At 43.6% G+C, this 26,611-nt stretch overlaps 1 protein-coding gene across 2 annotated transcripts; it reads right to left on the bottom strand.

The window, feature by feature from the left end:
- Positions 1-2,466: 2,466 nt before the first annotated feature.
- Vgll1 (vestigial like family member 1) lies at positions 2,467-24,641 on the bottom strand. 2 transcript variants are annotated; one of them, XM_087202096.1, is made up of 6 exons: positions 24,505-24,641; positions 23,881-23,968; positions 20,171-20,409; positions 10,826-11,245; positions 9,006-9,065; positions 2,467-2,766 (listed from the first exon to the last, which is right to left on the bottom strand). In XM_087202096.1, the coding sequence occupies exons 3-6, from the start codon at positions 20,382-20,384 to the stop codon at positions 2,588-2,590; spliced, it is 873 nt and encodes a 290-aa protein (XP_087058222.1). In that variant the 5' UTR covers positions 20,385-20,409; positions 23,881-23,968; positions 24,505-24,641; the 3' UTR covers positions 2,467-2,587. The 2 variants fall into 2 exon arrangements, with proteins under 2 accessions (XP_087058222.1, XP_012934127.2); XM_013078673.3 differs by having other exon boundaries at positions 2,662-3,768.
- Positions 24,642-26,611: the final 1,970 nt, after the last annotated feature.

Below are 26,611 nucleotides of genomic sequence, written 5' to 3' on the forward strand. Positions count from 1 at the left end.
AGCTGGAAAGAGTAAAGAAACAAGAGTCTTCCCTAGAGGCTCCTGAAGGAATGCAGCTTGTAGACATCTTGAGTGTAGCCTGATGAGACCTAGGTAGGAGGACTTCTCATATCCAGTGTTGTACGATAAGACATTTGTGTTGTTTTTAAGCTAATAAGTTTGTGGTGGTCTGTTTATAGCAACAATAGGAAACTGATACACCTGGTCAACATGAGACTAATGGCAGTGGTGTGTGTGTTGGGAGGAAGTTCTTATCCCTAGAGATACTGATTCAGTAGTCTAGGGAAGAGCTGAGAGGCGCTTATTTTTAACAAGCTCCACCTGTGATACTGCTGCAGCCAGTGAGGATTTGAAGAGCTCTGATATAGATAACCTAGGTCCGTGGAAGTGGTTGTCTCCTGTTATGTAGACAGTTGCTTGGTGGCTGGAAGGATGGTCCCTAGGAAGGGGATTGAAGATGTGGCTAGGCCTCCAATCTGGCAACAACCTCAACCCCTCAAGTGACAGTGTTGTTCAACCTCATCAATCCAAGCCTAATATAATTATCACCTTGATTCTCAACTGCTCATCAGCTCACATGTTCCACTCTAGTCATCACTGCCTGTCTATTCTATAGGATTTCTCTGTATTTGATCTTGAAATTCTGCTATATGTTTGTATCTGCCGGGCGCTCCGAGAAGCAGATGCCAAGGAGTTAGGAATGTAAGAATTTTATGGGGGCTTGCTGGGTAACACCTGTGAAAGAGAAAAGGCAGGCAGAAGCAGGATTGAGCAGGGATAAAATCAGACCATGATGCAGATCTGACAGAGTCTCAGCCACCTCAACAGGAGTTTTAGAACAAATACTTTGCAGCAGAGGAGCACTGCATCGGGCAGAAATACCCAGGCCCTAGTATTCTTATAATGCTCAGGCACTGGCTTGGGGTCACAAAGAGCACGGCTGAAAAGAATCCTAAGACGTGTTAACAGACTGAGGCACTCAGATAATCACATTCCTTGCAGCTGAACGGAAAATTCTGTCCTAAAGAGTGCTCCTTTTTAGAACGAACATAAAAGCACTTAAACCCAAGCCTCAATTGCATCTGTGAATATTTTTTTTTTAATTTAAGGTAGTTTTTGTTACCTAACAAAGGGAATTGTTACCTTTTATGTTTTTCCAGAGACAGGCATCATTCAATTGCCTGAGGGTTTTCAGCCCAATTGAAGCAATTTCATTCCTCCCAGATTGTAAAGTTCGAGAATGGGTGTGTTTGGAAGTAGAGGGTGAGGACAAAGACAGCTGAGGAGGCAGAGCCACTTGTTAATTTCTCAAAACTGTAGAGAAGGATGCGAATGAGATTTACCGGCTCTAGCTCTATCAGAGCTTGACTTCTGCAGTTTCAAGACCTTGATCAATGTGATGGGGGAAATGTCATCCCCTGCCTCTCAAGTAACTAGCATCTGACAAGATCATCAACAAATGTGTGGGTGAAGTCACAAACAGACAACACTCGGGGACCAAGTGCCCCAAGGAGCTTTTGTGTCGAGGACGGTACATATCTTGGGGAGTGTGAGTCAAATGGAGACTATTTTCTTTTAATTTTAAGGGTAAAATGCCAAAGTGAGTCAAAAACATCCTTTTCAACTCAGGTCTTTGGAAATAAGATAGGAAATGAAACACAGGATGGATAATAGAAAGCCAGAAGTCTGAGATTAAGTAGCAGTCGATCTATACAGGGATCTACCTGTATATGTCAGAGGAGTGAGGATCTATTAGTGACCAGAGATATTTTTCCCTCTTTATTAAAGTATAACATTGATTACCACTTCCAGCTTTATTCAGTCAAGAGCTTCTAAGGATTTGTAAATAAATGTTGTCAGATCACCCAGGCTGCCTAAGATGTCCGCTTTATTGGAATCATTTCTTCTTTTCCCTAAACAGCATATTAAAGCTCAGTTCTTATGATATATGTTATCCTCTAACACAGATGAATCTTTCTAGAATGAGCCAAGATAAACACACTGTGTAATTATACATCATGAGTGCTAGAATCAGCTTTCCAACCATCACCTAAAAATGAGCAAGGCTTTGAAGGTACATGACTTTAAGGGAAGCTCTATTGGCCAGGTCTTTTTTCCTCTTGCTAAATCTAGGAAGTATATGCAACACACTGGCAAAGCTGTCCTTGAGATAGGAGAATTGCTGTATTACTGCCAAAGATTGCCTATGTCCTCAAGCAAGATTTGTGTTCTTACTTACATAGCACACGTGAGGCAGACGTATCTAACCCTTGATAAGTATTGTGAAGAGAGTAGTGGAGGCCGGGGTTTCAGTGTTGGCTCTGTTATATGAGGGAAGGTGACTTACCTTTTCTGAGCCTCAGTATTCATATACATTAAATGGACATAATAATACCAATCTTGGGGTAATTGGAAAGTTTGAATGAGATGGTAGATATGAAAAAATTACAACCAGAATAGCATCATCTGAATTAATTTTATTATGATTCACCCTCTGAGCCATCATGCAAGAGCAAGTGGTGTATGGATTGGGCATGCTGATAGCAGGGGCTTCCAGTATTGTCACAGGGCAACTACTCAGTTCACACTAGATACAAAGCTGTCTACCAGAGTAGGGAGAGGACACTTGAGAAAGTGTCATTTGGTCTGGAGCAATCTTCAGTGAGGTCTCGCTGCCATATCTTGGGCCAAGCCTCACCCTGTTCCTCCAACTTGACTGAAGATGCAGCAGGTATGCACCTGGGTGGCCCCAACGCCAGTTCAGTGCTGAAAAGAAAGTGAGTATTTCTCAGATGTCACTAATGCTGAGTGAACTAAAAGAGAAGTTGTATTGTTTGTGAAAGCCAGGTGGGCCCCTTTGGGAGGGTCTCATACTCCACTAAGTTCCAAAAGAACACCTGTAGGTTGTCAGGTGTGAGCTCCCATCATCAGAGCAAGCAAAGATGGAAACTCATAGAACTGCCTTCAGGAAATGATCTGGATACAGAATAAGTTCTGCTCCAGCAACAAGCCCAACTTGGGATGGGGCCGTTTACTCAGTTTACGATAAGTAAGTTGTCAAATTGCTCAACAAATTTTTGTTTAGAATGGAGGAAACACATTTTCCAAGTGAACATATTTCATTCACTCATCAGGTTCAGACTGATAGTTTTCAGCTTTTTTCCAGATTTGGGATATGTAGAGAGACTGCGGCCTCAACCCATTCTTGGTAGGCCTTGCCTACTCCATTTTCCTTTTGCTTTTGGTAGAGGCAGGAGTGAAGTTGGCCATAGTCTAATTAAAACTGGAAAGCTTCAGACTGTTGTTGATGCCCGGATTCACATGGAAAAATGGGACAACTCCATAAGATCCCACGTGGTCAGTCTTGTCTCAAAGGATGCTGCTCTGGAAAGTGGGGGGGCTATGCTTTTTCAGTAAGAGGGTAGTGGGTATAGTGAGTGAGTGGTGTGGGGAGGCAGGTGGGCCTTTATGCTCTCCACTCCACAACAGCTCTTTTAACCCTTTTGTGTGCTGGGAATTCACTTAACAGGTTTGAAAACCCCTGCCAAAGGACATAGTTGCCAAGGAAAAGAAAAGCACGATTTGAGGGAGAGCATATGCTTCTTCCTGATTCAGTGTTCTTTAGTGGCAGAAACAGAAAACAGAGAAGAGACTCTCTGGATTCACAGTAAAAACAAAATTTTGTGTAGGTTTAGAAAAAAGTATTCTCTTCATCACACCAAGGTTAATAAAAGAACAGATCCTTTCTTCTCTCTGGAGACTGGTTTCCTGTAAAACAAAATAAGCATGATGATGAAGAAGCTAGCTCTGGAGTCAAATTAGCCCAAGTTTGAGCCTTGAATTCCCCACTGCCCAGCTGTGTCGCCTTGAGCCAGTTACCTGGTCTATCGGATTGGTCATGCTAATTGCATGCTTACTTCATAACAACTACTTCCTAAAATTCTGCCAAGGGTTGAGTTAAATATATATAAAGCCCCTAGAAGAGTGGCTGGCACATATCTGTTCAGCAAACGTTCACTATTATTTTGTTTAAAAAGGCAGTGTCTCTGTACATGGTAGAGTTGAATTATTGAGTGGCCAAGCTGCACTTAGCTTAGTGAGCATGACCAAGGACTTCAAAGCCAAAGGGCCTCTGACACTCACCTGAACTTTCAGTAGGTTAGTTAACTTCCCTAAAACTGCAATTTCCCCATCTATTCCTGAGGATATAGAATCTGCATCGTAAGTAGCTACTAGGGTTTTGTTGCTTTCTGTTTCTGTAGTGCTGGCGGGGGTCTCATGCATGCTAGGTAAGCACTCTACCACTGAGCTACATCCCAGCCCACTACTAGCTGTTATTTTGCTTCACTTTTGTGATATTTGTCATTCTCCTCCTCTCTAATGAGCTTGTACTTTACCCGAGCCAACCATTCCTGTGGTCACACCCTAGAATTTGTCACCACCCACAAAGATGAGACCCTTACAATCTCAATTTCAAACATCTACTCTCCCACTTCATTGGCTTAAGCACTCTTATCCCTGCATTTTTATGTTACCTCCAAACCATAGACCTCCGCTACCCTGGCAACTTCCATCTGTGTCCAGTTCCTTCTTTACACAGCTTGGATACCATGGTCTTTTGTTAAATCTCCTTTCAAATACCCTCCATTCCTCATTCTTATGTGTCATGATTACTCGCCACAACCTCATCCCTGGATAAGATAACCACTGCCTTCTCTGCATATTATATGAACCTAACGTCACTGGTGAAAATCCCACAACACAGCTGGCTGTTCCCACTTGACATGCTTGATCTCAAATGTCAGACAAGCATTCAGAAATTCTGCTTCTATTTCTTGACTAGTAGGCTTGCTGTCCCAAAGCCCCCAAAGACTTTTCATACTTTCCTACTCTCTTCAAACATTCCATATGCTCACTCTCAGCTCATGAGCCTGCCTCTAGAGTTGATTGAGAAAATAGAAATCATTAGATGACTACACTGTAGTCACTACACAGGCAAGCCTGAAAATCTATTTGCATTTGTCATTATCCTCTTTGCTCTGTGCACTTTCAATGGCAGAGCAGTTCCTCTTCCCATGAATTGTCAATGCTTCTACATGTCCCTTCTTTCTAACAGCTTCACCCGTGAAGTTATCCCCATCTTCCTGCACTATCAGTCTCTATCTTTATTGGAACGTTTCCATTACCATTCATATAGGCTGTAATATTTGCCATTTTTAAAAATGCTTTCTCAAACCCCACTAGTCTTTTTAGCTATCCCCTCACTTTTCTTCACTGATTTAATGTTAAAATTCCATAAGAAACTGCTGAAACTTACTGTCTCCGTTTTCTCATCTCCCATTCACTCAGTCCAATCTGGCTCTGTCTGCATCACAGATTTAAATCTGCTCTTAACAAGGTTACCAAACATCTTTGAAGCCACATCCCGTAGAAATACCTCTGTCCTCTTATTGATCCCTTGGCCACCTTTGATACAATTGATTTCTTCCTCTGTTTTGAAGCATTCTCCTCTTTTAGTTTCTGTTTTGTACCACCCCATCCTAGTTCTCTCAATCCACTGGCTGATCCTTTCAGTCACTTCTGTTGGTTCCTCATATCCTTAACCTCTAAATATTGGTATTCTCTAGGACTCTGTCCTCTGCCTTCCTCTCTTCTCTGTCTACCTCCTCTTTCTAGCTGATCACATCCAATGGCCTTAAATGCCATTCGTATACTGCACTGATAAATCTTAAATGTTTACATAGACTTCTCCTCTGAACTCTTCACTTACATATACAACTGCTTAAAACATGCATCCACTTGGGTGTTGTATGGGCACCTTATCCTTAACATGGCCAAAACAGAGTTGGGTTTTCCTGTGGTCTGATACATGTACCACCTTCCTTACCCAGTTGCTCTAGCAGGAAATCTAAGAGCTAATCTGGAGTCTTCCCTTTTCCTCACCACTCCTGTTCAATCCATTAGCAAGTCCTACGAGTTAAAATTCCAAAATATATGTCCAATTCATCTACTTCTATCCATCTCCACTGCTGCCACCTATTCGAAGCTATCATCCACTCATGCTTCTTTCTCCTAACTGGCCTCTGGTCTCCTTCATGCCCTTTCCCAATCCATCCTCCCCACAATAGCTTAATGTGCCCTTAACAGATGCAAACTGGATCACATTGGAATCCTTCCATCTCACTCACCAAGTCACTTAGGATATGAAATCTAAAGTCCCAACACTACCTATAAGAAGGCCTTTTGTCACTTGGTCTGTGCATACCTCTCCAGCTTTGCCTTGTACTGCACTCTCCCTTTGTCACTGCACTCCAGCTATTCTGGTCTCTGCTCCCCCAATTCCTCACATACCCCTTGGGCCTTTGCAGGGGCACCTTCTTCCACCTCCCTCCATCTCCTTCCTAACTCTTCCTAAAACTAGCCCTCCCACTCCCACTCACATGCCACTTTCTCAGAGAGGTCTCCCTTGACCACCTTATGGGAAGTTGGCCCCAACTTTCCCTATTTTAGCACCTTGAATGTTTCCTTCATAGCATTTGTCATAACTTGCAAATATTTTAGTTCTTTCCCTTTTGGAGGTATATCTTTCCCATTAGACTATTAACTATGACAGTTTTATTCATTTTTATATTTCCAGTATATTATAGCACACCATCAACAGTTGTTATTACTTGCATATGTTGAAGTAATGTACAACCAGTGTTTGTTTCTACAGGCAAAAAATAAAATCAAATTCACTAAAACTTTTGGCACCAATGTTTGTGGGGCTGGCTCACCTCCAGAATGCCTTTGTTCAAAGTCTCTCTGACCACCCTCCCGGCTCTGATTGCTCTTCTGCTGCACATGACCCCTAACTCATCGCTGCCTGATGGGCTAAGTCCATATTGAAGATGCAAGAGGACGCTACGCTTTCCTTCCTTTGACACATATTTATTTATCTGGGGCCTCACATAGCAAATCTTTCATAATTACTGAAGTTTCAGCTGAAGGTTTCATGCAGTTCACTTCGAAATGAGGTTAATAAAACTGTACAGAGAATAAAACATACAAAGAGGTGACTGAGGCTCATGCCAAATCTGCTAAACCGGGATGTGGGGTGTGTAATCCAGGCCATTAGGGAGCTTCCTTTGAGCCCCTCTCTGCAGCCCCCTCTACCCGAGCCATAATGGCAGGATGGCACAGCCATGTACCCATTCTCAAGCTCCCCTCAGCTACTTCTGCAAGGAAAGATTATCTCTCTTTACCTCTCTCCAGAGGCAGTATTGCTCTTCCCTCTTTTGCTTGGATTCTCAGCCCTCTGTATCCCTCTTCCTTTATTCTAGGATAGTGTCCTGGCCACAGATTTAATGGCAAACCCATGTACTATGAAACAGTCTCATCAGTTGCCATTTTTCTCTGTTGATTTAAGTTGGAATTGTTTCTGAGGATTGTTTTGCGGAAACTGTGAGAATAAGGAGATAATATTACGTCTGCTCCTTGATGTTTTATGATCTTAAGGCAAGTCCTTTCACCTCTTTGAGACATTTTCCTCATCTATAAAATGAGATTATTCATTCATTCAAGTATTATTTATTGGATATCTATTGTATAAAGCACCTAGGATATACTTATATATCACAAGGTCATTGTAGAGAGAAGCAGGACAGTGTATATGGTATCTGCCTCATAGTCAATACCCTACACATGTTGCTATTTTGGGCCTCAAAACAATATAAAGCATTATCAGTATTGCCAAATCTTACAATAAAACATGTAGAAACTCTTAACAAGTACTTAGGAAACATCACAGTCCTGACTTTCATATGTTAGTAGGCCAGCACAGCTTATTGCCTTGGGCAGGGATTTATGTGAAGCCTGACTCAGCAAAGGGCTGAACCAGTCCTAAATGTATCTTCTCATTGGGGCATGGCCAGCTAATCAACAAGGTTGGTTGGTTTGTCTTACCAAAAGACCTTAAGCAGAATAATCTTTATTATATTGGTAGATATTTTCTATTTCCTTTTAAAATGTTCTTATATTGTTCCCAGCATTCATTCATTTATCCATTCATTCATTCAATAAATATTTATGGCCCTTTATGCAAGGCATTATTGCAGGTATTAGAGATGCGACAATCTACCCCTCAAATCTCAGCCCTCATGGAACTGACATTTTGGTAAGGGACGTATATACCCCCTCTTCACACTACACTGTAAAATGCCTGAGATCAGGGGCTACTCCCAGTGCTTTTTCCTTTTGATCTTCTCTTAAACGCACAGCTTGGAGAACAGTTTGGGGCACTCAGGATTCCCTCCAAACATACTTACCTGTTTTGACAGCTTACTATGTGCCGCCAGGCATTATTCTAAGCATTTGCATATCTTATTTCACCTGATGCTCTGAGACACCCTTTGAAGTGATTACTATTTTATGCTTATTCTACAAAAGGTAAATGAGGTATAGAGAGAGTAAGAAAAGTGACCAGGTTCCTGAGGCCAGTAAGTAATGAAGCTGGGATTTGAACCTTGAACTTAAGCCATGAAGGTCCTCTTCCCATTCTTCCCAGACTGTCTTCATTTTGAAGCTCCTACTGCCACCTCTTTCCAGTTGAGTGTAGAACCCGAAGTCTTGGGATTCAGTCATATTTTCCCTGACTGCAGAGTCTTGGGGTGACCCTATATGCTAGGCTGAAAACTGAACACCTTGGATAGAGCAAGCTAATCTTCCCAGATCTGTTCATCTTTCTGAGTCATCTTGGTTACTTCAGCTAAGTTGGGCTTAGATTAAAAAATACAGTAGAACTGCTTCTCTAGCAAAATGAGAAAACATTCAAGAAGTTTCACAAGACATGAAGTGCATGGGCTCTCTGAAACCAAGATGAGACCAATTCTATCCATGAAAATACAAAATAATAGAAATACAGTGTCCTGTCAGCTGCTGGAGACCTTGGTTTCTACACCACAAACTCGACAAGTTTCTTCTTTGGATACAGAACCGCAGTGTCAAAGGCTAAACCAGATACCTACTTTCATTTGCAATCCCGGGGCTGACAGGTCCATGACTCGGGGAGACATATACTTTTTTACCTGGAAAAGAAGAAGAAAAGATGACTCAAAATGAAATCTCTGTGGCTGGGGTTGAAAGTATCCAAAAGCACTCCCAGGGCCCTAGATTGCCTGCCCTTCAGTTTATGGACATCTGACATATCTTCTCTTATCAGACGCTGAAAACCAGAAGCTCCTGTTGTCAAGGCTCCTTGGAACTTGTTCTCATCTTCCAGGCAGCGATCTTGATTAAGAGATGCTGACTTCCTCCACAGATCCTGGACCAGTCACCAATGAATACAACTGTGCCGTCATTAGTAGGAGAGTGTGAAGAGCTCACAGCAGTTGAGACTTTAGTGATAAACATTTATTTGTGAATGTGTGTCTGGAGGTTTCAGGAATTTCGCCATGAAATGCCTGGGTATAGTAGAAGTTCACTAAATATTTGCCGAATTAGATTTGAACTGTAAAGCATTATTATGTCTGGAAGATGATGATTTGAGCCATCTGTGTTCTAACCAACTGTTGAAATAGGGCTCTGCTGTGTGTATACATACGCATATATACAAACACAGTTGTTCTCATCTTCCTTCTAAATCCAGTATGAGAAGATTTTTGAAAAAGAGTTATAGGGGTGGGAAGTTTCAGATTTCCCAAGCATGACATTTTTTTTATGATTTACTGTCTACACACACTGCAGATCAAACTCTGGACTTATGTACTTTAATGGGAAATTTGTTTTCAACATGAGGATGGAACACAGTGCAGGACTTAGGCAGGCCCTACCGAACTGGTCGTTTGTGCACTACATGCTTAGTTCCCAGTAAAGACAGCTTCAAGCAATTTCTTTCAGACATGGGACCACAGATATGTATAGACTAGGGAGTTGCAAAAGAAAATTCATCCATAGTACAGAATGCTACAGCGGATGCAGGCTTGGCTGTATGCAACAATTATATTTAGAACAAGTATTTCACATGAAAGGTACATCTTACAGCTAAGTGGATTGCTTTTTGGTGGAAGTACAGTTCAGGCCAATTCTTCCCTATCCTTTTACAAAGAAGGTAGTTCTGTTTTCTGATGGATATTTTATATACATCTAGTAGGCTCAACTAAATATTTGTTGGGTGAATGTGTGAATGAAAGAATGAGTGAGCTATAAGGGTGTTTTTAGTTCGGGGGAGAGGTGGCGGTCAGAGCACAGGAACCCCAAGGAAACCAAGCAGAAGGAACCCAGTGACCAAGAGCAAGCCAGAGGCAGCCAGGCACTGTTACATCTCCAGGTAGAGATGGGGCTGTCTCTCCAGTCACTATGAATTTTAATGTGTAGAGCAGATGGCTGGTATAGATTGCCCTTGTTTTTGCCCAGGAGCCTGGCGTCATTGCAAGTTGTCAACCTGTTTGGAGAATAGAGTTTGAGCCTGTAGGTATGTCACAGAATTCTTTTTGCAAATAGATTATTTAGTGACTCCCAAAGAGGTAAATGTGAGACCCTATGATTTTAGACAGTAGCACATCATTTTTCTAGGAAAAGGCCAAGCCTAAAGACTCAAGTGCATATCTTGAGCCAAGCCTCTTTGGCTGCCTATCCATGTAACCCTTTAGCTATTAAACTTCGAATGTCAGTGAAGCCTAGGGAAGATATATAGATGTTTATGCAAAACATTCCACCCCTCAGCAGCAGCAGCCCCATGTCCAGAGTTGCAGCAATTAGTCTTAACACCCCATCATCTCATGCCAAATCACTCTCAACCACAACCAATCAGAGGCAATCCTCCAAGTATCTATAAGCATTTCCTTACAGTGGACTGAGCTGGGAGGCAGGTTGAAGAGCAGTCCTGTGCTTCCGGCTATCTGGACAGGGTTGTAATCTTCTCTCATGGCAGTTTCCGGAGGACAAGTTAAGCATCTGTCCTGCTGGAGGAAACTTAGGAAGGGCTCACATTTCCTACCAGGGTGAGGCCCTGGAGCCAGGTGCGCACTGGGAAATGCTTGAGAGTAGCCAGGCTCTGGGGAGCTGGGGGTTGCCAGAGAAGGGAAGTGCCACAGCTCCCTAGGCTGAGCAGAGGAGGTCTCAGGCAGGGCCAGTGGGTAATGATCCATAGCCATAGGATCACACACACTCAATCTGCTGCTGGTGGCAGGAGTGGCAAGGGATGCTTCTGGCCGTGGCTTTGTCCATGGAGAAGAGAAACGCCAATGATTCGGAGGCATGTCACTATCTGGGAGGGAAAGATTTAGAAGGCATGTTAAGTGTTTACTTACCATTTTGAAAATGGAAATAGATTATTTTTTTGGTTAAAGTCTGCTACATTTTTTAATTAGAATAAAATATTTTAAAGGGTTAAAACCACACTAATCATAGTATCAAGAAATAGGGCTGGGGATTTAGCTCAGTGGTTCTGCCACCTGCCTCACAAGCGCAAGGACCTGAGTTCGATCCCCGGTACCAAAAAACAAACAAACAAACAAGAAATAGCCAATGTGCTCTTTTGTTGTACCTCCTTCTAGATTTCTTTCTATTTATGCGTACATTGTTTTCACAGTATACTGTTATTCAAGCTGATTTTTCTTCACTGAAATATCATAAATAATGTCTCACAGCCAATACCAACTTCTTTCTAGGATTTGTTTTATTCGTGTATGCATTGTTTTCACAATATATCTTGTTATAAGCTGATTTTTCTTCATTAAAATATCCTATCATGGTAATAAATAGAGCCAAACATCAGCTTTTTAAATGGCTTTCCACTATTCCCTCAATGGACAGTAATGGAATAACTGGTGTCATATTTGTGAGCAGCTTAGTTCTTTTCATTTTTTTCAATTATATTCACATCATTTCAATGAGCTTCTTTGTATACACGTTTGCCCCACTGTCAAATTAGCTCCTTTAGAAAACTTTTCTAAAAGTAAAAGTATTTGATTTGTGTTTGCTTGCTGCTATTGTTTAGTTCTATGTTATCACTAGTGTTTTAAATATACCAAGTAAGAGGATTTTACAGAGCTTTATAGAGAGTTTAATGCTTGCCTGTGTTAGTCATTTACACAATTCTAGGAGTGGCAGTTTCATTTTCCGAGGAATCTGAGGCATGGGGGTGTTAAGAGACTGGGCCAAGGTAGCAAAGCAGATTAGCCCAGTAGGGAACTGAGTAGGAACATAGTTGCTTGGAACGTACTCTGCAGAAGCAGTATGGTTGGGGTCAAGAGGTGACTCAGCTTCTTGCCAAGCCCATGTGGACTGGCTAATAGGGATGAAGTCTGCTTTGGTCCCATAGAGACTGCTAATGGTGCTTGTGGTACTGGCTGAATCTGAGATCTCAGACGTCTAGGATAGCTCACGACATGGATGGATGTTTCTCCATTCTCAACACCCACTCAGGCGAGAGAGGAGGCGGAAAGAGCTCTGCCAGATGGTGCTTACAGCCTGGAGCCTCTCCTCTAGCCAAGATAATGGGGGAGGGGGCATGGAGGTGGAAAACAAAGAAAGCTGGCTGGCAGGAGAGCCTGTCTGAAACACTCATCCTCTCTCCCTGCACAAGTACCTCTTCTAGCTCTCTGGAATATTCGATTTGTCTGCATTTTGTACAAGATAAAGACATCTGAGAGGCCAGCAGAGTGCTGCTGGAGTGGCCCTACACACCACCATAGCTTTCTGTGTAATGCAGATGATAAGAACAAAAGAAACCTGAGCCCACGTGGCGCAGACACGCTCCTGATACCACAGCATTCACTATGAGCAATGGGCAATGGCAGGCCTCTTCTGATGAAACCAAGGCAAGGGGATATTAGGATGTGTTCCTAGGGGTGCATGTTAGTTTTGAAAATTGATTCTCTCTGGGACAGTAGCAACTGGGGTACTGTGTGGCACAGACGGAGTGATTAAGCTGGTTTCACAGAATCACTGTCAGTGAATCATATTGAATAGGGGTACTGCATATCCTAAGCATAATTAGAAACAAAGCAGAGCCTGCAACAACTGGGTGGTTTCCACCTAGACTGGCCTTACGGACCTCATACATATGACCAAGGTGCTTGCTGAATGCTTCATGTAGAAAGTAGGGCTCCAGGGTGTTTTGAATGTTTCTGTTAATTGCTTCCCTTCCAGAGTTCTGTGGCTGAAATGTTAAGGGGTGTAGGTGAAATGCCACTGTTCATGATGCCATGTGGCCACTGGGTGCACCAGAATACAGTCTGGATGGGAGCTTGAGGGGAAATACAAGGTGCCTCCACCCTGAGTTCACAGCAACCCAATGGCTATGGGGCAACTGGGGAAACATACTTTTTGAGACCAGGCTTGGGTGTTGGTGGTCCAATGAGTGGAGATCCTACACTTGGGTGGGCTATTTTTTCTTAGGCTTCTTGGGCCAACTGTTCCAACGACCATGTCTGTCTAACCCGTTGTCAGTGAAAGGGATCTTAAACCGCAGCCTGGGTTGACACAATGCTGCTGTTGCTAGTAGAAGTGGCTCTGGTGATATTCTTACCCAAGTACCGTTGCTTAGTTACCTCTTGAAGAGAGAGAGAGAGAGACAGACAGACCTGTGGGGGGCCTTGCCCCCCCCCCCCCGCTAGTACTCTTGAGTGCCTTTTATGGGCATGTCTAAGCCTGCTGCAAGTCTACCCGGCAACAAGGAAGTAGCCCCAGTACCCTCCCCTTGCTCCCTCCCTCTAGCCCTACGGTATATATGTTGTAACAGCTTCTGCAATAAACGAGACTTGATCAGAAACCTGTCTTGTCTCCATCTCTCGTGTCCCCTGTCCTTTGTCATTCTCGCTCCCCCTCTAGGGTCTCCGTTGACTTACCCGCGGGCCGGGACACAGACAGACAGCATAGGGGTCAGTTTGCTATCTTCTCAAACCCCAAACAACATTAATGAATGGAGAGCAAGTAAGGAACATTTTGATTCAGGTACTCTTAGGGTAGGGTGGGATTTTTCTTTTAGTAGGAATACAGGATGAACTTCTATTCTATATACTCCAACCATAGGCATATAGACCCTACCCCTCTATATCCATCCCCTTAGAATGCCTGAAGCTCTTTGTCCCTAGCTAAATAGTGCTGTCTCCACTTCCCACTCTGCTCCTTTGGATGAAACTGATGGATTCTCCATGCCTCCCTAGCACACCCAGAGGCATCACCCATTCTCACCCATATATACTTCCAGCAGGCCCAGAACATTATAGAAAGACTTTCTGGCACTGAAGAGTTCGCCATCAACCAGGAGACCATCCATCCACTCTATGTGGTAACCCTAACTCCCTATCCCAGTCTAGTCTCTGTGCACACAAACTCAAATGTCACCCTCTCAGAAAGGCTTTCTTTGAATCTTCAGTTTAAAGTTGCTTATCTTGTTACTTTCTGTGAGCACAACTTATTTATTTCCTTTAAAGTAGTAATCCTATCATCTCTGCATTCATCCATTCACTCATCCATTCACTCACTATTGGGCTTCCTCACTATCCAGTAAGAGTTAAAAGGGAAGAGATCATTTCCCTTCTATTCACCACTATATCGCAGCCATTTGCACAGCACCTGGCACAAGATAGGCCCTGATTAAGTATTCCAATCCATGCACACACATCCATGCAACCACACACATGTGTACACATAACTACACATAAACACACATATACACATAGCTGCAAATGTGCATACTCACAACACATATATGTACATCCATACACACACATGCACACACACACCTTTCCATTTAATCTTTTTAAATTGAGGAAAGAACCATGCAAAATGGTCAGGAGCACAGACTTTGAAATCAGAAGGTTTAGAGTCCAGTCCCAGATCTTCCACTTCCTAGCTATGTGACCCTGAGCAAGTCTCCTCACACCTCTAAGCCTCTTGGGACTGTTGTGAGATTGGATGAGATAGTTCATGCAAAGGATTTAGCATAGTGCCTGGCATACAATAGCCACTCAACAAATGGTAGCCGTTCTGTTGTTACTATTAATCATCTCAGTTTATGAACCCAGTTTGGGTATTTTTGTACAGATTTTTAGCATTCAGCGTGTCCAACCCAGGAAAACTTAAAGTAGCAGCTAATATATGAGGCCTAAGAATCGTTCCTGCTACTAGTCACCTGATGCCAGAGAAGGGAGGGGCAGAAAGGAGAGAGCTGAGAAGCCTACAACAGCAGCAGATGTTACTTCAGGGCTGGTGTGGAGGATGGAATAGGTATTGGCTATGAAAGAGAAATTTCAGAAGCCTTTATTCAGTCTGTGTCCATTTCCAGGGAATAAGACATCAGAAATGGACAGAAATAATTTGTAAATATAGAACAGCTTTTGTGTATTGAGTATTTACTCTAAGCCAGGCATTTTGCTTAGCACTCTGCAGACATGTGTCAGTTAATCTTCATTGGCAACTGACTGGATTAAGAGACTCCTGGAGAGGTGATTAAATCATGGGAGCCTATATTCATCAGTGGATTAATCTACTGATGTTCCTAGCTGAATGTGCTATTAGGAGGTGGGACTCAGCTGGAGGAGGTGGGTCACTGGGGGTGTATCTCCCACTGGTGCTCCTCCCTTCTACTTTGCTTTCTAGCTGCCATGAAATGAGTAGCTTTGCTCCGCCATGCCTTCTGCCATGATGTTCCTGCCTTGGAGCCAGCTAACCATGGACTGGAACCTCTGAACCTGTGAGCCAAAATAAAGCTCTCCTGCTTATGTTGTTGGGTGCCAAGTATTTTTGTCACAGCAACAGGAAAGCTGACCCATACATATGAGCTCTTTTGATCCTCACAGCAAGCCAGATAAGCAAATAGAGACTCAGAGTGGTTCAAATAATTTGCCTAAGGCCACATAGTAAGTGGCAGTGTTGTCTGATTCCAGATTTCATGCTCTTACTGGCTATGCCTCCCCAGTATTGTAAAGAATTCAGTGAAGTGGTTTACTGGGCACTTTTGCACACTACCGTGACTGAAGAGGTGGCATAACATTTGGGGGAATCATTTGCAGTATATATCAAACCTATTTAGTGGCAAACACTATAGCCACCCCTTACTAGCTATGGTGTCTTGGACAAGTCACTTGACTCCCAGCCTCGGTTTCATCGTCAGAAGTATGGGCACAGGTTGGTGTGAAAATTCAGTGAGATAATCCACATGAGAGTCTCCAGCAGCGGGACTGACACACAGGAGGGACACGGTAAATGTTGGCCACCATGAACATCATTAGCTCTAGTCCTTATAGGTATTCATCTTCTTGCTGAATGCTGGTAAGGTCTATAGAGGGCAGGCAGGACATATGGCTCTGGAGTCAGATAGACCTGGGTTTCCATCTCTATCCCATACTGTCTAACTCATCTCTAAACACTGACGCTTGTGGGGCTGCAGTTTTCTCCTCTCTAAACAGGATGGTAATACCCATCGTAAGCTGGTTTGGTGAAGTACAACCAACATGAAGAAAAATGAACAAATGTAAGCATGCAGCCGAGATAATTCTCTCAAACTGAGGAATGAGTGCCCAGACTGAGTAGCAACAGAACATGGCTATCACCTTGGAAGACCCTTTGGGTGCCTTCCCAGTCACTAATCTCCCCAAAGGTAGCCTAGCTTCTAACACCATAGATTTGATTTGCTTGTCTTTGAACACTGTAAATCTTAGTAGGTTTTGAGGACCAAAGTAAATGCAATCATTTTAATGTACTATCTGGCACCTAATGAGGCTCAATATGTTTGTGCACATTCCTTTCTCTTCCCAGAAAGGAAGGCTCAGAGTTGTCAAGACTCTCAAAGGCACCACACAACTAGCATGATTAGAGCACACACAGATTCAACTAAAAGAGAAACCCAGCATTTCTTCCCCACCGCCACTAATCATGCTGGATGGGAGACAGAGAGAAGGAGGTGGGACTCTGAGGCTGGATAAGGGAGACCTTATCAGGTGCTCAGGTAAACAGCCTCCTGGAGCATGTTATGAGGCCTGAGCCTGCACTCAGACTAGGCCTGGAGGTAGGACAGGCAGAATCTGGGCTGAGATATAAACCAGCACCCCACTCCGAAATCGCAGTTATTGCAGCTTCCTGAGTTACTGACTCTGAAATCCTCAATGTCTTTTGAAAGGGGAGATAACTCAAAGATACCTTCAATGTGTTATGTTTTCTGAAGTACAGCCAGTGTAAAATTTACATAAGTAAATAAAAAATCACTGATTTAGGGGGGGAAAAGCCAGGAAATTCAATGGCATTTCCTAGCCACACACCTCTCTGTGTTTGGGCTTTACATATTTGGCTTAACAGAGTACCTCTTAGAATGTGGACAAGTCTTCGGTGGGAGCAGGTGAATGGGGGCCTGTTTTCCTCGGCGTAGCTTAGCCAAGGCTAGGTGGCCTGGGGCTGGCCTATAGGGGTTAGGAGGGTGTTAACTAACAGTAGTGAAAGGCCACTTTATAGATTTCCCACCATTTTCAAAGCTGCATGTCTGTCATATAACACCTCCTGTGAGAACTTTGGCAGGGCTGAACTCCTTTTACGGAGTTCTCCCCGGAGGCAACACAGTTTAGGAGAAACTTGACTCCTCATTGTGATAAGAGAGGCCTTGAGGGATAAAGTCTTCCCTTCAGTTGCTCAATCCACCTAGCCTGCACCATGTTCTGTGAGGAAGACATCTTCATAGTGAAGATATTTATGGGAAAATGTAATAACCAAGAAGATAAGTGGAGAAAAGAGCCACCTTTCTATTTGGCTTGCGAACGCTGACTCAGTGAAGCTTCCTTAGCAGGCAGGGGCTTCATAAAATGATACGGAGTAAAGTCAGAAGGCATAGAAAATACTACAGCAGCCACTCAGCAGGACCCACTGAAAACTTGCAGCCTTACAGGAGAAGCCTTCTGCTCTGTGATTATTTTGAACGCAGGCCATCACAGCCATCTTAGTCATTCAAAAACATGTCAGGTGCAAGCATCATCCCCACAAAAGTATCTAGCACTGACATACACCCACTACTTTCCACTTATCATGGATTATCACATTGACTCCTCCAAAGCATCCTCCTGTAATGAAATAATATTCAATTTTGGTGGTAAGGAAGCAGGTACAGACAGATGATGTGATTTGCTTTGAAATCACACTGTTAGGAAGTAGTGGAGCTGGTCTAGCACCAGGCTGCCTTGTTCTAAAGCTGTGCATCACTATCTCCTCCCTAGGTGACCTCATGCTGTGGTTTGTAAATTATTTGTCCCTTCTGAAGCTCATATTCAGATTTATGCCCTACCATGAGATATTATGAGGGTGGAAGCTTAGTTTGACTGTGACTTTATGAGGTGATTAAGATTAGATAAGGTCATCAAGGTTGGACCTGATGATGATGATTGAATCACTGGTGGCTTTATCAAAAGAGGGAGAAAGACAAGAGGATGCATGCATGTGTTCCCAGCATCTTGTCATGTGATACCCTGCACTGCTTGGGACTCTACCAGCATGAAGGCCATCAGCAGATGGGGCCCTCAACCTTGGGCCAGAGCTGTGAACCAAATTAAATCTCTTTTCTTTATAATTCACTAAGTCTGTGGCACTGCGTTATTAGCAATAGAAAATGGACCAAGACACCGCATCTGCAGAGTCATTTCCCTGTGATCCAAATCACAGTTTCATTCATTTAAGCAACATACACTGCCTTCCATGAGTCAGGCATCGTGTTAGGTGCTTGGACAGCAGCAATTAACAGACTGACTCTCTGCTGCTATGGAATTCAGAAACCAAGTGGGGTAAGGAGGAGTCAACAACAAAACATAAAAATTTATACTGTGGTTGCTGGTGACAAATGCTAAGAAGAAAAGTAAAACAGAGTAAGAAGACAAAGTGACACTTTGGGACTTCTACTTTTTGACATGTCTCTGAAACAACTGGAGATCACAGTCATTCTTGCTCCTGCTCCGATCATTCAACACACTCCTGAATCTCACCTCCCCACTCTCTCCCCATGCCCTCTGGCCATTTTAACAATGTGCTCCACATCCTTTCCTCTGGAGGCTACTACCATGTACCCTTCCACACTGGTTTACTAAACCCACAAGATTCTTCAAAAAAATCCTATCACTTGGCTATAAAAGTAATTTCCATGCAAGAAGTAATTCTGCAAAAGTGAGTACATTGGGTTCACACTAACGCCCTTGCAGACACAAGGAGCAAAGTGAAAACCATGGCAACTGGCAAAAGGTGAGCTCTTCACCTGCAGGCCAAGGCCCCACTGGAGGCGTTCGACATGTAGGCTTGACAACAGCAATGAAGAGCTCTTAAATTCAACCAGACCTTGATCTGTTTGCACATTTTACAAAAGCTGGAGAGCTCCCGTATTGATTCACATCCATGACAGGAGTGAGTCTATGAGGACCGGGAGGCACAGTGTGTAGGGCTCCTGAATATTTCAAAGGGCCCATGAAAATGTCATTTGTTTTAAAATCAAAAGAAAACTATGAATAAGATAATGATACTGCATGCATTAAAAATGAATCCAGCCTGGATTTAATTCATTGTTATAGCCATGCAGTACTAAAATGGTAACTTTTAATATCTTTATAAAGGAAAGGAGCCCATGAATGCAAAAGTGTCTAGGGTCCATGGAAGTCCTACCGTGGCCTCTGCCAGTTTGATGTGCATGTCCTCCCCCAAACTGGGATGTGCACATTGTGACACAGTTCTCTTGAGCAATAGACACCCCTGACCCTGTGAAGAGTGGGAGAAGGATGTGATAAGACTCATCATCTGTCTCCTCTGGCCCCTGCCCTTGCTCACCAGATCATTCACTATTGGCTGAGAGGAGGCTTGGAGCCCTAACATGAGACATGCTTTATCTTATCATGGATCCTTTAGTCTTCCTGCTCTCAGGCTAATAGTTAATAACACTAATACTGATAATGGTGATAATAGTGAACAGTTGTTGAGCTCTTATTGGGCTGAAGAATCAAGCCAGCATTTAACCTAATTGAGGAAATAATGAAATAGGTAAACGACTTTTGCTTAAAGTGTGCATTTTACATTAACTTCTAAGAAGACATGTGGCTTCTCACTAGGCAGTGTGACTTGCCTTTAGCAAGCCTTAAGCTTGGAGTGCATCAAGCTCCTCAAAGAGCTGATCTTTCAGCAAAAGCCTTGTTAAGGAATTCCAGCCTCATCCCTTCCAAATGCTCACCATTCTTTAGGATCACTTCTTCACTCTGGCTCGAGGGGCTCAATTCCTGGGGCCGCTTAATATTACTCAGAGCTCTGGAGAAGTGCTCATCCACTTCACTGCTGATGTCCCCCTGGAAATAGGTGAAAAGGACACTCCTGGAATTCCATTCAGTCTTTATAGGCTTCTGCCGACTCGTGGGCAGCTGGGTGTCAGTCTTCTTCATCTCTTCCATTCTGAGAGAACGACACAGATGATAGCTGTAAACGAAAAGGAAAACATCACTGGTCCTATTTTACCAAGGGGCTTGGCTCTAATTTAGATGAGTGGCACTCTTTTATAGTGTGCAAACATTTATTAAAATTGATGACATGTTTAATCTTCTCCCCCACGAGTATTCAGCTAGCTGCCTGCAATAAAAACACTACTTTTAGTCATATTTCCAGATTTCAACTTAAATGGTACTTGGGAAACACAGAATATCAGATCTTTTATCATTATAAAGCAACCAGTGAGATATGAGTGGCATTCTTGAGGGTAAACAGTTTGCTCCTACCCAGTACAGGTTCTCACTGAAGCCTCAGGGAGCCACCAGGTTCCTAAAGGTCAACAACAAGATTAGGATGGGCGGCAGGCCAGCTGAGGAGCCTAGTCTAATCAGTGTTTAGGCAACAACACAACAAAGGGTACAAAGTGCTGAAAGGGGCCTTCCCTTACAAATGAGACTATCAGGCCACATGACTAGAAAAGCAAAAGGAGATGGGGAGTGAGGGGACACTGAGGCCAAATGGGAGAGTAACTTGCCTTCTGAGAAGCGCCTTCCTTCGAAATGAGTGAGCCAAGCTCAGCCCAGAATGCCTTTCGGGAACAGGCTCCCTGGGGAGCTTGCCTAAGCAGGCCAGTGGGAGCCTGCTAAGTCCAACTTGCATGGTAAGCTTTGCTTTCCATCTTGACCACTTTCATGTGGAAGAATAGAACACATCCAATTCTCTCATTCCTCCCAAGGCCCTAGTCTATGTAAGATGGTGTCCTGCACCTATTCGTGCTACCTTAGAAATTAGCCATTACAAACACCATCAGCTTTAAGGCCTCCAGACAGACACATTTTGAGCCAAATACAGAACTCCTGAAAACAACTGTATGTTCATATATTGTAGGAACAGTCGTAGAAAGCTCCTGAAAGATTGCAAAGTTGCCATTCTCTTCACTACCATGTCCTCTGTATCTAGAACAGTACCTGGAATGGAGGAGACGCTTGATAGCTGTTTGACAAGCTGCCTTAAAGTAGAACTCCATTAGTAGCATCAACATATCCTGCCCTGTGAGTTCCCTGAGGTCACTGGTTGTCCATTTGCATCCAGGCAAGGACCTGGCACAGCATCAGCGCTCGAGAGGGTCTAGTTAGTATTCAGGGAACAGCGTGGCCTTACTCTACCAGGGAAGTAGCCTGTCTAGATGCTTCTTTCCCTTTGGCCACCCAATCTGGCTTATCATGTGCTCTGGCCGAAGTTGTGTTTAATCTGTTCATTCTTGGGAATATAATGAAAATGCCTAGAGTTTAATAGACTGTATCCCTCACTAGCTTAGGAGATATTGGACATCAGGGAGTATTTCTTATTCATGTCTTTGTCCCAGGATCTAGCACAAAGTAGATGTTCGGTAAACAGGGGTTGAATCACTGAGTGGCATTTTCATGCAGAGCAAGGTATCATATATTGCAAGGAAATCATGGTCAGAGGGCTGGGGGTTTCCTTGGCTGTGTACCGCTGGGGGAACTGAATAGCCTCTCTGGGCTTCATATTGCTCTTAAGTGAAAAAAAAGCGTTTGGAGTATGTGAATTCTTCAGCCTAGTCTTTTATGGTTCTACTAAGTTCTAACAGGTGACGATGGGGACATTAGAGAGCAACCTGGCAGTGAACAGAGGACCCTTTCCAAAATGTTCTCTTCTTAGCATCATTCTAGCCCAGTCATACGTTGTCTAGAGAAACCTTTGATTAAACACCATATTTTTGTTTCTCCTGGCTGACAGTCAAGCTAAGTATAACCAGGCATTACATAAAAGTGAATCTATTTTGCATCTTTATTTCAAAAAAGACAGAACAGCCACTTCAAAAAATTGGTAGTTTCTTACAAAGTTAAAACATTTTCTTACCACCTGATGGAACAACCTTACTTGTAGGTACGCATAATCAAGAGAAATGAAAGCTATGCCCACATAGACTTGTACATGAGCATTCGTAGCAGCTTTATCCATCGTGAGCAAAAAAAGAAATTATCCAATTTTCTATTACCAGGAGAATAAACTAGCTGTGACACATTCATACAAAGGAGTGTTACTAAGCAATAAAAAGGAACAAACTACCAATCCACATAAGAGAAAAGTGAATCTGTAGAACACTATACTGAGTGAAACAGGCTCAACACAAAAGACCACATATGGATGTACCCACTTACATATATGGAACAAGCCCAAGTCACAACAGTGGTCGCCTGTGGGCTAGGGACTAAGAAGGGGCATGAGGGAGCCCTCATGATGGTTGTTACCCAAGGAGTAGGAATGTGCTTGGTTTCTCATCAACATGGTCCCACATCTCGATGAGTGTGGTGAGTATTATGTGCATGTATATATTTGTCAAAACTCATCAAATTGTACATTTATGATCTGTGCATTTCACTGTCAGTAGATTATTCCCTAATAAAAAGCCCAAGATCCACTGAGATTCTTGGGGTTGTTGAAATAAAGCAAAGGTGCTGTGAATTGTAAAGTAATTGAGACTTGGGGTTGCAGAAATAAAGCAAAGGTGTCGTGAATTGTAAAGTAAGAGACATGGAGAATACCTATTCTGTGCTAGAAGCTATGCATGTATCTTTGCTCATCTTTATAACCCTCAAAGTAGGTATTATTGTCACCATTTTACAGATAGCAAACTGGAGCTTAGAGAAAGTAAAATCAACTGCCCACACCACATGGCCGGGTAGTAGCAAAGCTGAATTTTGAACCTAAAAGTCTCACTGGCTTCATGTCCGTCTGCTTTTTACTATCCTCTACTGCCTACCTGATGGCCATAATAGTTCCTCCCTCTGTGGGTCTCAGTCTCCCCAGCTACCAATGTAAGGGTGGGGTTGCCCTCTAATCCCTAAGGGGCTGCGAGCCAGGACACTCAGGCAGTGGCATGATTTCCTCCAGGGAAGGCAGGCATAACCTCAGTCCACTCCCCCAGGGCTTCTCCTTGAAGCCACCACCTGCTGCTGCAAGGGCCGGATAGCACCTTTGGAAGACTCGCCCTCTTAATGTGCAGAATTGCTAGCAGCCACTGCTCTAGGCTCAGGCTTGACACAGCTTGCAATCTGCCTTTGTCAACTGTCCCTGAAGCCACATGCAAAGAGGTGAGCGAATTCTTGGGACATCAGGGCCAGAAGCACGTTCCTAGTCTCCTTGGGTAATATCCACAGAGACCAAAGGCCAGCTGAGAAAAGTTAGACAGAAAATCGGGGTAGTGATTCATCCCGATCACCCATGGGCAAGTGGGGAGACGGAATAAATCACAAGGACTACCTCTACCTCTCTTTTCCTCTCCAAACACACAGATACGTGAAGAAAGTGGGGGGTTACCTCTCTGGATTCAACTCACAAGCAAGTCCCTGGGCTGCACTCCGACCGCAGGACAGAGAAACTGGATTTGAGGAATGTTAAAATTCTGAGTATTAAGCTCGCTACGATGGTACGTACCTGTAGCCCCAGATACTCGGGAGGCTGAGGCAGGAGGATTGCTTCCGCCAAGGAGTTCAAGACCAGCCTAGGCAAGAATAGTGAGACTCTGTTTCAAAAAAAAGAAAGAAAGAAAAAATTTAAAAACAAACAAAATTCTGAGAATTGTCATTTGACTTAATACTATGAAGAACTGCATCCCATGGCACCTCTGGAAAAACCTGAATAGCTTCATCTCATGTGATTCCTCTGTGAGGGGTTTCTATTCAAGTGTCTACTGGGGAGGGTCCGGCTTACAAGAAAGGGATGTAAGACACAAGGTAGAAAGACACAAAGAGTTCAAGTGGACCTCAGAATACTGCCCAAACTTCTGCAAAAAGCTCTGAACACAGAATCTAAAACCAGCCGTTTGGCCTCAACCCTACTGCACGGCCAGTGCATGGACACTTTGACCACACTTCTGCAAAATGGCACCTAGCACTCCCGGGTGGAGATGGACATCAGTGAGGTTGGTTGTCACCATGATCACTTGGAACCAGACACCAGATTGGATCTTATTGGGCACAGCATTTGATACTCCCCAATTCCTTCCCAGTTGATTTCCACCCATGTTCCCCAACCCTTGAAGTCCTCAGCTTCTCTTACCTTAATTCTGGACCATCATCTGAGCCAGAGCAAGACTTTATGACTGCGGTGAGGTGAGCGTTGAAGGCCAGAGCTGCCTGGCCTGCTTTAGAGCAGCCCAGTGCTTGCGGAAGCAGGAGGCAGGGATTTGTACCCTCCCTTTGTTGCCTGCTAGCCCTCTAGCTGAGGCTGTACAAGGCGTTTCCTGCTAGCTATCTATTAAGAATGCAGAAAATGCACTCCAACAAGTCCATCTGGTTGGGCACCTGCAAGAATGAGGAAAATGGATAGCTCTTTTTAAAACATTTCTTCTTTTTGTATTAATAATCATTTTGTTATATTGTCTCTTGAACAGTTGTTAGCCCTAAACCATACACAGAGTCAGTAACATCTAAAACATCAGTTATGGGGTTTAAATCAAACTGATGTCATATTCAGTTTTGAGAACTGACAGCAGTTTGGGTTTCCAGATGCCTTAGAATTCTGGATTTGTCACAGGCTTCCATGGGCCACAGAGGGAGTGATGACTTCTATGATCCTGCACTGAAGGAAGCAATTCTGGAGGATTGCTCCAGCAGGAGGTTTGTAACAGGAAGTCTCAAGGTTAAAAGATTTGAAAAACCCTTCATATTGCCTCATTAAATGGCACCATCATTCAGGGCCCAACCTCTGGGGACATTCTTTGCCTTCAACAACATTAATTCAACAAGTATTTATTGAACATGTACTATGTGCCAGGAACTATTCTTGAAGTTTTGTTCTCTAGTAAACAAATCAGACCAAATTTGCCTTCATGGAATAAATGCACACATGTATGTTTGTGTGTACATATATAATGTGTATGTATGTGTATATCAGTGATTTGTACTATGAAGAGAAATGGGAAAGGGCCAGTAGGAGTCCTGGAGCAGGGACTCTCCAAAAAGGTGACATTTGACCCGAGCCCTGAGGGAGGAAGTCCTATGGACACTTGCTTTCCGGATCCCCAAGGGAACATCAAATGCACAAGGTGAGATCACGGTTAGCCTGTTCACAGAACAGCCAGCAGGCCAGCTTGGCTGGAGAGGGGTAGTGAGGAGAGGGGGGACCAGATGCCAGAAGACCTCAGCTTTCATGCTTCCACTTTTCCTCCACTTGAGAAAGACCCACTAGAGGGCTTGGAGGAGCACATCACCAAGTTCTGCAAGCTCTACCTTCCCACCCCTGTCTGATTGCTCCTTCCCCACCGCCTCACCAACGCCCACCCTAGACCAAGCCCCCATCATCTCTCCCCAGGATAGCCACCCCAGCCTCTTACCTGGGTTCCTGACTGACTTCTCCCTTCCCTCCTTCTAGTCCATGCATTCCCAGGCAGCCCCAAGTGATCATTTAGAACATACGCAGAATCCAAGCCCTCCTTATTAAAAGCTTCTAATGGTTTCCCTTCTGGCAGCATGGCCTACAAGACCCTCCATGGCCCAGTCCCCACTTCAGTCTCGACCTTATTTCTTTCCACTCGCCTCTTCATTTCACTGCAATCCCACTGACTTCCTGGTTATGCCTTGAACAGCTTAGGCACCCTCTACTCTTTACCCTGAAGGTTTCTTCTCCCTAGAATGCTCATCCCCCCCGAACACATCCTGCTGACATGCTCTCACACTTTATTCAAATCTTTGCTCAGTCACTTCCTCTGAGAAGCCTTCTCTAACTATCCTGTCCAGAGTAGTGGCCTTTGAGTTCCCTGCCCTATCACTCCACTTTGTGTTTTGTCATAGGGCTTTTCACTTCTTGATATCATATGTTGCATATTTATTTGTGTAAAGTTTCTCACCCTTTCTAAAATAATGCCTGGCATATAGTGGGGACTCAGTAAATATTTGTTGTTGTTTTTTTGTTTTGCTTTGTTTTTTTGAGACAGGGTCTTCCTGTGTAGTCCAGGCTGGCCTTGAACTCTAGGTAGTCAAGCTGGCCTCGAACTCACAGCAATTCTCCTGCCTCAGCCTCCTGAGTGCTGGGATTACAGGCATGCACCACCATGCCCAGCTCAGTAAATGTTTATTGAATGAATATATGAGAAGTGGGGGGGGGAGAATATATCCAATATTCGCACAAATAAATGTACAAGAGCAATCTTGATGAATCAACGCCT

The sequence above is a fragment of the Heterocephalus glaber genome, unplaced genomic scaffold, assembly GCF_053883595.1.
Source record: "Heterocephalus glaber isolate CG9 unplaced genomic scaffold, H.glaber_assembly_v1.0 deba00001764, whole genome shotgun sequence".
Taxonomy (NCBI): Eukaryota; Metazoa; Chordata; class Mammalia; order Rodentia; family Bathyergidae; genus Heterocephalus; species Heterocephalus glaber.